This window comes from Bos indicus, chromosome 13 (genome assembly GCF_029378745.1).
Source record: "Bos indicus isolate NIAB-ARS_2022 breed Sahiwal x Tharparkar chromosome 13, NIAB-ARS_B.indTharparkar_mat_pri_1.0, whole genome shotgun sequence".
In the NCBI taxonomy this organism is placed as follows: domain Eukaryota; kingdom Metazoa; phylum Chordata; class Mammalia; order Artiodactyla; family Bovidae; genus Bos; species Bos indicus.
Genome location: NC_091772.1, coordinates 72175657 through 72188862, shown reverse-complemented (window position 1 = coordinate 72188862; position 13206 = coordinate 72175657). Strand labels below are relative to the sequence as shown.

Genomic DNA, 13206 nt, shown 5'->3' with positions numbered 1-13206 from the left:
TCATGGTCAACAAAAGAGTGCGAAATGCAGTACTTGGATGCAATCTCAAAAACGACAGAATGATTTCTGTTCATTTCCAAGGCAAACCATTCAATATTACAGTAATCCAAGTCTATGCCCCAACCAGTAACGCTGAAGAAGCTGAAGTTGAACGGTTCTATGAAGACCTACAAGACCTTTTAGAACACTCAAAAAAGATGTCCTTTTCATTATAGGGGACTGGAATGCAAAAGTAGGAAGTCAAGAAACACCTGGAGTAACAGGCAAATTTGGCCTTGGAATACGGAATGAAGCAGGGCAAAGACTAATAGAGTTTTGCCAAGAAAATGCACTGGTCATAAAAAAACACCCTCTTCCAACAACACAAGAGAAGACTCTATACACGGACATCACCAGATGGTCAACACCAAAATCAGATTGATTATATTCTTTGCAGCCAAAGATGGAGAAGCTCTATACACTCAGCAAAAACAAGACCAGGAGCTGACTGTGGCTCAGATCATGAACTCCTTATTGCCAAATTCAGACTTAAACTGAAGAAAGTAGGGAAAACCACTAGACCATTCAGGTATGACTTAAGTCAAATCCCTTATGACTACACAGTGGAAGTGAGAAATAGATTTAAGGGCCTAGATCTGATAGATAGAGTGCCTGATGAACTATGGAATGAGGTTCGTGACATTGTACAGAAGACAGGGATCAAGACCATTCCCATGGAAAAGAAATGCAAAAAAGAAAAATGGCTGTCTGGGGAAGCCTTACAAATAGCTGTGAAAAGAAGAGAAGTGAAAAGCAAAGGAGAAAAGGAAAGATATAAACATCTGAATGCAGAGTTCCAAAGAATAGCAAAAAGAGATAAGAAAGCCTTCTTCAGCGATTAATGCAAAGAAATAGAGGAAAACAACAGAATGGGAAAGACTAGGGATCTCTTCAAGAAAATCAGAGATACCAAAGGAACATTTCATGCAAAGATGGGCTCGATAAAGGACAGAAATGGTATGGACCTAACAGAAGAAGAAGATATTAAGAAGAGATGGCAAGAATACACAGAAGACCTGTACAAAAAAGACCTTCACGACCCAGATAATCACGATGGTGTGATCACTCACCTAGAGCCAGACATCCTGGAATGTGAAGTCAAGTGGGCCTTAGAAAGCATCACTACGAACAAAGCTAGTGGAGGTGATGGAATTCCAGTCGAGCTATTCCAAATCCTGAAAGATGATGCTGTGAAAGTGCTGCACTCAATATGCCAGCAAATTTGGAAAACTCAGCAGTGGCCACAGGACTGGAAAAGATCAGTTTTCATTCCAATCCCAAAGAAAGGCAATGCCAAAGAATGCTCAAACTACCGCACAATTGCACTCATCTCACACGCTAGTAAAGTAATGCTCAAAATTCTCCAAGCCAGGCTTCAGCAATATGTGAACCGTGAACTTCCAGATGTTCAAGCTGGTTTTAGGAAAGGCAGAGGAACCAGAGATCAAATTGCCAACATCCACTGGATCATGGAAAAAGCAAGAGAGTTCCAGAAAAACATCTATTTCTGCTTTACTGACTATGCCAAAGCCTTTGACTGCATGGAGCACAATAAACTGTGGAAAATTCTGAAAGAGATGGGAATACCAGATCACCTGATCTGCCTCTTGAGAAATCTGTATGCAGGTCAGGAAGCAACAGTTAGAACTGGACATGGAACAACAGACTGGTTCCAAATAGGAAAAGGAGTTCGTCAAGGCTGTATATTGTCACCCTGTTTATTTAACTTATATGCAGAGTACATCATGAGAAACGCTGGACTGGAAGAAGCACAAGCTGGAATCAAGATTGCCGGGAGAAATATCAATAACCTCAGATATGCAGATGACACCACCCTTATGGCAGAAAGTGAAGAGGAACTAAAAAGCCTCTTGATGAAAGTGAAAAAGCTGGCTTAAAGCTCAACATTCAGAAAACAAAGATCATGGCATCTGGTCCCATCACTTCATGGGAAATAGATGGGGAAACAGTGGAAACAGTGTCAGACTTTATTTTTCTGGGCTCCAAAATCACTACAGATGGTGACTGCAGCCATGAAATTAAAAGACACTTACTCCTTGGAAGAAAGTTATGACCAACCTAGATAGCATATTCAAAAGCAGAGACATGACTTTGCCAACAAAGGTTCGTCTAGTCAAGGCTATGGTTTTTCCAGTGGTCATGTATGGATGTGAGAGTTGGACTGTGAAGAAGGCTGAGCGCCGAAGAATTGATGCTTTTGAACTGTGGTGCTGGAGAAGACTCTTGAGAGTCCCTTGGACTGCAAGGAGATCCAACCAGTCCATTCTGAAGGAGATCAGCCCTGGGATTTCTTTGGAAAGGATGATGCTAAAGCTGAAACTCCAGTACTTTGGCCACCTCATGTGAAGAGCTGACTCATTGGAAAAGACTCTGATGCTGGGAGGGATTGGGGGCAAGAGGAGAAGATGAGATGGCTGGATGGCATCACTGACTCGATGGACGTGAGTCTCAGTGAACTCCAGGAGTTGGTGATGGACAGGGAGGCCTGGCGTGCTGGGATTCATGGGGTCGCAAAGAGTCAGACACGACTGAGTGACTGAGCTGATCTGATCTCATCTAAGTGTTAAGGCTAAACACCCACCCCCAAAACTAATACAGGACTTCTCCTAAGATGTGTGAATGAGTAAGATTAGCTGGGAAAGTGTATTCCTGGAAGAGGAAGCAGATATGTAAAGGTCCTAAGGTGAGAGAGAGCTTAGCATACTTAAGGAATTCAAACAAAGTCAGGGTGGCTACAGCAGAGTAAGAGAAGGAAAAAGACAAGTGATAAAATACACGGGGCTAAAGGACAGCCTGAGACTCCAACAGCTAAGAGATTTCAAAGCACGAAGCAGGGCTGCTTATCCACACCTCAGAGCCTCTCAAGACACGGTTCTGCTTCCGAGATAACCCAGGAAAGGAACAATCTGCCATCTGCCCTTCACGAGACTGAGGAAGTGAGACTCTGACAGCAGGTAAGTTACACGCCTCATACCTTACAAGCACTCCTGCAAGTATGCCTCGCTGGAGTTTCCCAACAGCTAAGATTCATATCGTCCCCAGTACACAGATATAGCAACTACAGCTAAGAGTCACTCTGTGCTGGGCCACCCTGCAAGGAAGGCATGAAATTGGAAACTTCTAAATCCTTCTAAATCCAAGTCCACAGTTCTTTTACTTCTTTACCAAGAATCAGATTGTGATTCTTAAATGTCCAAAAATGTTAACTTATATGTTGCTACTTATTTTTACCCTTTATGACTTTACTGTGGTTTCATACTAAGAAAGGTTTTTTTTTACTCTAAGATTATAAAACATTCACTTATCGTTTCTTTCAGTACTGTTGTGGTCTGATTTTTAATATTTATAAATTTAACCCATCTGAAATACATTTTGAGATGTGGCATGAAAATAGAAATGTTTTTCCAAGTGAAAAACATTTTAGCCAAAATTATACCATTCATTCCCCAATAATCTGAAATGTCACTTTTACTATAAAATAACCCTTATCTTCCATATATTTTGGGTCTAATTTTTTGTTTTTCACTAGTTTGGAATTAGTATCACAGTATTTTAACTACTAGAGGTTTGTAATATGCATTAATGATATAAAAACATTCAACTTTTATGGGGCAGAATATCCCAAAGTAAAATGATAAACTGGGAAAAATACTTGCAACCAATGGAGGTCTTGTAAATGGATAAGATATACCATCAACAGGAAAACAGATCAAATGCGTGAATAGGAAATTCACAGGATAAACACAATCAGTCAATAAACTTTGAAGGCCATCCTATTCATAATCCAAGAACTACACCTGAAAATAAAGTGGTATCATTTCTCAGTAGAATATTCTATGCTGGCAAGAGAGGAAAGGGATGTTCGTAGGGACCACAAACGCTACACGTGCCTGGAGGGTGATTTGGCAATGCACCACATTTGGCAATGCATCAACTGGAACATCTGTGACCCCGAAATTTAAACGCCAAGAATCTGGCCTACTAAGATACTAGCATAAGTGCTCAAAAACTGTGCCTACAAAGATGTTCACTTTGTGCTTTGTTATTTATGACAATTAATATAAAATGGTGGAGGACAGGGAAGCCTGGCATGCTGCAGTCCCTGGGGTTGCAAAGAGTTGGACACGACTTGGGGGCTGAACAACAACAACATCAAACTGTGTATAATAAAAATAAGGAAAAGAAGTTAAGAGTCTGCCTTGGAGCAGACTGCCTAGCACCGAAACTCAGTTCCGACACTAGTCAAGTGAGCCTGGGCAACTACACTCTCTGTTAACTCGTCAATAACCTTAGAGGCTGCTGTGAAGATTAACTGAAGTAATAATACATGCCATGCCTACGACACAGTAAGTGCTCATTAAATGTTAGGTGGTATTATTAATGCAAAATGTTATAAAATTACCTAAATGTCCAGTAAGAGGAGACTGGCTAGATTAGGATACATCCAACTGAATCTAGTCATTATTAAAAGGATAAAGTACCTATCCCTATTTTTATATATGAAAAAAAAGATTTTTAAATCTAATTGTTGTTTAGAAGGATTATCTTTGGGGAGAAGGGCACGGATTTAGTTAGAGTGGAGGGTTCTATTTTCTTCCTTTTGAACTGATCAAACTGGTTTTTTGATGAGAACTACTTTTGTAATCAAGAACGAAAATGGTTTCATTTTGAAAAAGGAAACTCTTCAAATGACAATTCTGCCCTCTTCAGGTGGCCTTGGGGAACACACTCACTGCGCGTTGTTTCCACTGCTCTCCTCATCAAGGATTCCAGGCACCGCCTTCCCTGCAGCCCGGCTAATCTCCCTTGAAGAAAAACGAATTAAAATCTAGTAAACAACAACAACAAAATGTAGGGATTTCACACTCCATTCATTAATATAACTTTCAATCAGATACGAGGACTGTGCAGTCAAAATACAATTCTTAAAAAAATTAAAAGTACTCCTACACACTTCTATCTCTTCTGGAAGTTTGCAAAAGTTAATATGAAAATGTAAGAGTTAGTTGCTCTTTCTTGAGTCCTGAGGAAAGGGCTCAAATATGTGTTAGACCCACATTCTTGCCTTGTATTCTAGACTCTGGATCTTCAGACCCTACATACCTGGCAAGTGGAAGTGTGGAATGAATTGTTCTGGACACGGGGACCAGAGGGTCCTTGATGTTGCCCCTCACGCACTCAGTTCCTGCTTTCTCAAAGCTCTTATGGTTTAGGATTCAATGGATGAGAAAAAAACGAGTTTCATCTTTGGTTCCAGGGGTGAATATGACCCCGGGCCTTTGATGCCCTCTGCCACAGCGACCAGTTCATGATGAGCCCGTGGCCTAGGTCAGCTCAAAGAGACCACACCTCAGGTCTACTTTTGTTAAGCAGGTTGGAACCAAGGCCTGCACTCTTGCCCTAACTCACGTAGCATGAAGATACCAATTTGGGAACCGTTAGAAGGATTCAGTCCACACACACCGGAGAGCAGAGCCAAGAGAGCTGCAGAGAAATGGGACTGGAGTCCTGATGACATTGTGATCTGTCGGTCCATATCCAAAGCACGCCCAACTTCTCAGCTTTTCAATTACATGAATCAATACAATCTCCCCGTTGCTTAATCCCATTTGAACAGGGTTTTCTGTTACTTGAAATTGAATATATTCTGTCAAAAGGTGATGTGGAGTCGGGTTTCAAAAGATGGGAGTAATATTATTTGATGGATGAGAAGTGATATAATACAATAAACTATCATTTAATAAAATAAAACAAAAAGGCAAGAAAGGAAAACGGCTGGAGAAAACAATGTGTGAGAAGATAGAAGGGAAGAGTCACGGAGGAAAGAGGAGAGTCATCGGCAAAGTCATTTCCACTTTTGATATGCTTACCTATTCAAGACTCCATTGGAAACTAGAGCTTCTTTAGGATGGAAATACTTGTAATACACATTTCTAACCACAGCATCTTTAGGGAGAAAAGAGAAAGTGGTGCATCTTAGATTAGAAGTAAGTTTGATATTATAGACACGTACAAATTTTGACCTGAAGGGAATCCTGGAACTGTATTCCAATCACTCTCATTTCATACATGGAAGAAGCTAAGCACCAAAAAAGTGAGACTGCTGGGGAGGTCAGAATGCAGGACCGTGCACCCTCACAGCCCAGGGCTTTCTCCATTGTACTATCAGGCCCAGAGGACTACGATATAAATAATAAATAGGAAGTTACTGCCTCTAATAAAATAGTAATAATAATTACCATTATTAACCATGATTCCATATTCTTCTAGGAGAAAGTTAATGTTGGTATCAAATCTGGATTCCCCACCCTCTCCTAGCATCACAAGGATGTCTCCACCACCATCAAGGTATTTCTTTAGGATTTCAAACTACACAAAGAAAAAAAAAAACAATCTATAAATTTATGCCAAAGACCTTTGTCAAAAACACTGTGAATAAGATCTTAACTAGCTGAAAAAGAAACACTTCCAATCTGTAAAGGCACTTAAATATAAGTTTATATTAAGAAAACATAAAACTTATTATGTTTCAATAGGATTTCCATATTTGTCATTAGCATAAAGCTCCAAAATACTCAAACTGAAATGACATTTTCCCAGTTGACTATCTGGACAGCACAAGTGGAAAACTACTAGCTAAAGGAAGATTACAAGTCACTGTTGTATAGATCCCATATGGTTTATCCATTCAACTGGTGGTGGACACCTGGGTTGCTTCTGTCTTTTGGCTGCTGGGAATGGTGCTCTCGATTAACGTGGGTGTACAAACCCCTTTGAGATCCTGCTTTCAATTCTCTGCATATATCCCAGAAGTGGGATTGCGGAATCACAGAATTCTGTTTGTCATTTTTTAGGAACCACCATCCTGTTTTCCACAGTGGCTGCACCACTTCACCTCTCCACCAATGGTACACAAGGGGTCCAATTTCTTTACATCTTCACTCATTTATGTTTGGGTTTCACATTTCTCATTCTTTGTCTAGCCATGAAACAGAGTTTAAAAATAGCTACGAAATAGTTTAATTTTAAATGGAATTTCCTATTTGTAAAGCAAAAATATGGCAAAGAGGTATGGCTGATACTGAACTCGCCTGCACTGTCTGTCTGGCACTTTTCATGCAAAAACTCAGCCACACCACACCATAGCTGTTGTGCTGCATGAATCATCACAACTCCACGATGAAGAGAGAGATGAAGTGACCACCTTGAGGCCTCACAGGTAAGTGGCGAAGAGGAATTTACGTTCAAGATTTCAGAGCCCATTCTCCTAGCTATCTCACTACCAGTCTTCTTTACGAATATTTCTTACCTCAGCTGCGGTAAATTTTTCCCTCGGCCCAGCTGTAATCCATAGTTTCACCCCAATGAGCTTCTCAGGTGTGATTTCATCTTTTAAGCTAGAAATATGATTTTAAAAGCAAGTGTCAGATCCATGATTTAAACCAATTTATGAGCTATTTTAGCATCTAAACTGTATGGAATCAGAGGCTACAGAGGCCCAGAGATGAAGGATTTAGAGGTACCTAGTCTAGCTACTCTCTCAAAAGTGAGACTCCTCTCTAATAGGCCTGCCCCAGAGTCATCAGCCTCTGTTCAAATATACCTATAAGCCAAAATTCTAGGTATCTTAGATTAGACTAGACCACACTAGAGCATAAAGAAGTCCCCCAACCACTAATTCAATCAGCTCTACCATTAGCTCACATGACTACATATCCTTACCCATTAAGAAAAACCATGCATACACACTCAGAGATATTTTTGGTTTTTCCTTTCCCTAAACTGAAGTACTGACCTGAGTTAAAATATGGAGAAAGCCTTTAACCTCTGAAAAACGCATATATGTATAATTAGAATAATTTTTGACTTGTAATTTGGGGGGACAACTTAATAAATATGCTAATTGCCAATTTTCAAGAGAGATGGTTTAATAATTTACTTCTGAACAATGTTTAGTGGAACCCCTCCCACCGCAAATGCCATTCTTATATAAGATGGATACTTCCCAGTATTACCAGCAAGCTGTTTTTATCGCTCAGAAGGGAAAACAATATACTCGGTCACCTCTGAATTTTCCAATGACTCCGAAGTCTTTTCTGCATGGATTTATAGCCATTGCTCGTGGTGAAGACTTCCTTTTTGTATGCATTGAAAAGAATGGTGCTCCGAAGCTCTTTTTCCATGGTCACCTCCTTATGGGAAAAAGAAGGGACAGAAAAGGGAAACAATAAACAATATTTCAAAAGAAAGATCCTAAAAGGAATAAATGTCTATTTCCTATAATTCATTAAGAAAAGGAGTACAGCTGCAACTTACCTACAATTCCCAAAGGCTGAAAGTGAAATAAATAATCATGGCGGCAGAAACCCAAGGCAAACCCTGGGTTTCCTATCAGCCCACTCTCATGGCCCTGCCCTGCCATCACCCTGCCACATGGGGAACCATGTTTCCAACCTGATTCCTCACCCTTAACTACTGTGAAATGTGGAGTATAGTTTTCTAAATTCTTTTTACACACACACAGTTACAGTTTTATTCACAAAATAGAACCATATGCACTATTCTGCAACACACTTTTTTCATCTAACCTGTATCTTTCACATCTTTCCATGTCACTATATACCACTTTTTTTTTAAGTGCTGCACAGTATTCCATTTTATGGATGTACCAAGATGTATGGCATCAGTCATATACCAATGGACATCTATTTTTCTCCCCAATTTTTTGCTAGTAAAACAGTACTAAGAACATCATTGAACATGACATTTTGGTGCACTTTGCATATCTTCAGAATAAATTCCTATTGAATGGCTAAGTAAATTATTTCTAAATTGCCCTACAAAAAACTAATTTTTACTTTCACTAACACTAATACATTTCTGTTTCCACACTACTCTTTTTAACTTTTTCATCTTTGCAAATAAGATAGGCAAAAAAAAAACTTATTGTTTTAATCTGCACTCTGAAATTAGTAAGAAGACCATCCTTCACTGTGTATATTAGCCACTTGTATTTCTTCTGATTTTTGTGTTCACATATGCGGATCATTTTTCTATTAGGTTTAATACTTTTTAGTTGATCATGAAACAAATATTTTCAGAAGTTTGTTTTTAGACTTAGTTACTGGTAGTTTTTTTGGTTTAGCTTGGATGAATTTTGCAGGCTCTACGGATAGTTTTAAATTTAATAGAATCAAAAGTATTAACATTTTCCTTTTTGGCTTCTGAATTGCACCGTGTATTTAGAAGAGTTTTTGCCATGCTAAGGTTATAAATACATTTCACAATGCTTTCTTCTAGTACTTTTATGATGTTATAATTTTTAAGATTTAAACTTTAGTCCATTTGGAATTTATTTTGGTGTTTAAAATTACTTTTGTTATTGTTTTAATTACTAAAAAGCTGCCTGACACTAATCTATCTTTTCAATGCTGATTTAAAATACACCTTGCCTATATAATAAATCCCTAAAAATTGAATTTTATTATATATTCTATATAATCTATCTGCCTGTAAGTTCCTGCTCAGTCTCAATTATTTTAATTACTATAGTTTTATAATAGGTATGTTGGTGTTGCTGATAAAAGCTAGTCCCTCTATTACTAAGAATTTTTAGAATTTTCCTGGCTAGTCCCACATCTTCCTTCTTCAAACTTAACTTTAAAATGATTTTGACGGGTTAAAAAAAAAAAAATCCCCCCATGATCTTTTCATGTTCTATTTATCCACGCCCATGCTTATTTTCAGTGTGTACAAACAACATTATATCCTGCCTTCTGATTACGTTAGTGGTTGCATGGCTGCCATAATAAACTCAATATTCATAAGCATCTTTTCTATTTCTGGCCTACTGCAATTTACATATTTCTGCTTCTGTCACAATTTTTGTCCCAGAACAAATTCCTAAGAGCAGGATTCCTGGGAAAAGGGGATGGGACTAGGATGTTACGGCACGGTTTCATGTCAGTGTTCCTTCCCACTTGGTAGGATGACCAAAAACCTTCCAGCAGGAGGCGAGTCAGATTCGAGCCCCGTCTGAGGTCTGGGATCCGGGCCTCTATCTGCGCTCCTTTTTTACTTTACCCTGCTGCTGCTGCTGCTGCTAAGTCGATTCAGTCGTATCGGACTCTGTGCCATTTTCTTCTCCAAAGCATGAAAATGAAAAGTGAAAGTGAAGTCGCTCAGTCGTGTCCGACTCTTCGCGACCCCATGGACTGCAGCCTGCCAGGCTCCTCCGTCCATGGGATTTTCTAGGCAAGAGGACTGGACCCTAGTGGACCTCAGTTTTCCCTAGGATATGCCCAGCATCCTCGAGGACACCTGGCCGAGGCCCTCGCCAACTCCCAGGCCTCAGCGCCCTGGCCGGCCCACCGCAGCAGGAATCCGCCTTACCTGAGGCCCGGTGACCACCGTCTGCAACCGCCGCCGCCCAGCACCGCGCGGCCAGGTAACCGCCGCTTAGCAACGGCGGTTGGGAAACTGCCCGCTGGGAAGGCGTGGACCGGGGCGTAGCCCCACCTCGAGAGCGACGTGCCAACGACCTGGCGGAAGACGCCGCTACCACTAACTCTTCTAGGAGGCAGAGCCCCGGGTGGGCAGGGGCGGGGCTTATGCGGGACTGTACCATTATTTTGGATAGAGGGGAAATCCAGACAGAACGTGGATTAACTTTAGGCCAAAGACAAACTCACTGGATTTTCTCCTTTAATATCTAGTTTCATTAAGGGCTTATAAAAACGACTAAGATCATGGCATCTAGTTCCAACACTTCATGGCAAATAGATGGGGAAACAGTAGAAACAGTGACAGACTTTATTTTGGGGGGGCTCCAAAATCACTGCAGGTGGTGACTGTAGCCATGAAATTAAAAAGATGCTTGCTCCTTGGAAGAAAAATTATGACCAACCTAGACAGCATATTATAAAGCAGAGACATCACTTTGCCAACAAAGGTCCGTCTAGTCAAAGCTATGGTTTTTCCAGTAGTCACGTATGGATGTGAGAGTTAGACCATAAAGGAAACTGAGCGCCGAAGAATTGATGCTTTTTAACTGTAGTGCTGAAGAAGACTCTTTGAGAGTCCCTTGGGACTGCAAGGCAAGTCAAGTGGTTTGGTATTCCCATCTCTTGAAGAATTTTCCAGTTTATTGTGATCCACACAGTCAAAGGCTTTGGCATAGTCAATAAAGCAGAAATAGATGTTTTTTGGAACTCTCCTGCTTTTTCCATGATCCAGCGGATGTTGGCAATTTGATCTCTGGTTCCTCTGCCTTTTCGAAAACCAGCTTGAATATCTGGAAGTTCATTTACGTATTGCTGAAGCCTGGCTTGGAGAATTTGAGCATTACTTTACTAGCGTGTGAGATGAATGCAATTGTGTGGTAGTTTGAGCATTCTTTGGCATTGCCTTTCTTTGGGATTGGAATGAAAACTGACTTTTTCCAGTCCTGTGGCCACTGCTGAGTTTTCCAAATTTGCTGGCATATTGAGTGCAGCACTTCCACAGCATCATCTTTCAGAATTTGAAAGAGCTCAACTGGAATTCCATCACCTCCACTAGCTTTGTTCATAGTGATGCTTTCTAAGGCCCACTTGACTTTACATTCCAGGATGTCTGGCTCTAGGTCAGTGATCACACCATCGTGATTATCTGGGTCGTGAAGATCTTTTTTGTATAGTTCTTCTGTGTATTCTTACCACCTCTTCTTAATATCTTCTGCTTCTGTTAGGTCCATACCATTTCTGTCCTTTATCGAGCCCATCTTTGCATGAAATGTTCCCTTGGTATCTCTAATTTTGTTGACAAGATCTCTAGTCTTTCCCATTCTGTTGTTTTCCTCTATTTCTTTGCATTGATCGCTGAGGAAGGCTGAGAGTTGGACTGTAAAGAAAGCTGAGCGCCAAAGAATTGATACTTTTGAACTGTGGTGTTGGAGAAGACTCTTGAGAGTCCCTTGGACTGCAAGGAGATCCAACCAGTCCATTCTAAAGGAGATCAGTCCTGGGTGTTCTTTGGAAGGAATGATGCTAAAGCTGAAACTCCAGTACTTTGGCCAGCTCATGTGAAGAGTTGACTCATTGGAAAAGACTCTGATGCTGGGAGGGATTGGGGGCAGGAGGAGAAGGGGACGACAGAGGATGAGATGGTTGGATGGCATCACCGACTCGATGCACTTGAGTTTGAGTGAACTCTGGGAGTTGGTGATGGACAGGGAGGCCTGGTGTGCTGCAGTCCATGGGGTTGCAAAGAGTCGGATACGACTGAGCGACTGAACTTAACTGAAAAATGAGAGACTCCCCTCGCCCCGCCCCTCCCACCAAGGGCCGAAACTTCGCTCCACCTGGACTGACGAGGCTAGTGGAGTCTTCCGGCGGGGAGTGCGGAAAGCCTAGCCTAGATCCCAAGGGCGCAGGCGCAGAGCGGCGGCCCGCGGGAGGGCGGAGGTTTGCTCCAGCGAGCTTCAGTAAGGGTCGCGGTACTGGGAACGCGGGACTGGAGGGTCGGCGCTGTTTTATATGAGAGTTTCTGTCTCCTGGGAGACCAGAGGGGACATCCAGCTGCAGGGCGGGCAGGTTTAATGATGAGAACGGGAATACGACTTAGTTCTTTCTGTTTGATAAGCCCCGCATCTATGAGCGCCACAGTGCCAGACTCAGGATGGGGCGTGATCCTTTAGGGATGTTGGACCTTGTCAATCCAACCAAAAAATAAAAAATATAGGACTTCTCTAGTGATCCATTGGTTAAGAATCCTCCTTGCAAGGGAGGGGAGGCAGGTTTGATCCCTGGTAGGGGAGCTAAGTTCGCACTTACCAGGCAGCAACTGAGCCTGCAAGCCGCAATGAAAGATCCCCATTGGCGGAAACTAAGATCCTCTGCAGCCAAAACAAATTTAAAAATAAAAAATATAGACCGTTTTGAGGGAGCTCTGAGGGGCTGGAGCTGGGTAGACAGGCATCCTCGTTGAGCAGAGAAGAGAAAAAAGAATAGATCATTAAGGCCAGGGCTGGAGAAGGGCTTTTGAGCCGAAGGAATTGCGTTTGGAAAGAGCCGTCGCGAAAATGAGAAACTAGAGGGCGGTGACCACAAACGGGCCAGGCTTCTCCCCAGGGGAGCACTTGGTGGCTGCCTGAGGGAGCATGGATGT

General features: G+C 41.5%; 1 protein-coding gene across 6 annotated transcripts in view; it reads right to left on the bottom strand.

Annotated features, from left to right (window-relative positions):
• Positions 1-10635, bottom strand: part of IFT52 (intraflagellar transport 52) — a 38074-nt gene extending 27439 nt beyond the window's left edge. The window contains exons 1-6 of one of the 6 annotated variants that reach the window (XM_070801715.1): positions 10453-10635; positions 8125-8252; positions 7370-7457; positions 6300-6429; positions 5931-6006; positions 4794-4865 (exon numbers count right to left, since the gene is read on the bottom strand). In XM_070801715.1, coding sequence (XP_070657816.1) covers positions 4794-4865; positions 5931-6006; positions 6300-6429; positions 7370-7457; positions 8125-8243 — 485 coding nt within the window. In that variant the 5' untranslated portion in view covers positions 8244-8252; positions 10453-10635. Of the gene's footprint in view, positions 1-4793; positions 4866-5930; positions 6007-6299; positions 6430-7369; positions 7458-8124; positions 8253-10452 lie in introns of those variants that run through there. The other 5 variants (XM_070801714.1, XM_070801711.1, XM_070801713.1 and 2 more) reach the window with 5 other exon arrangements.
• Positions 10636-13206: the final 2571 nt, after the last annotated feature.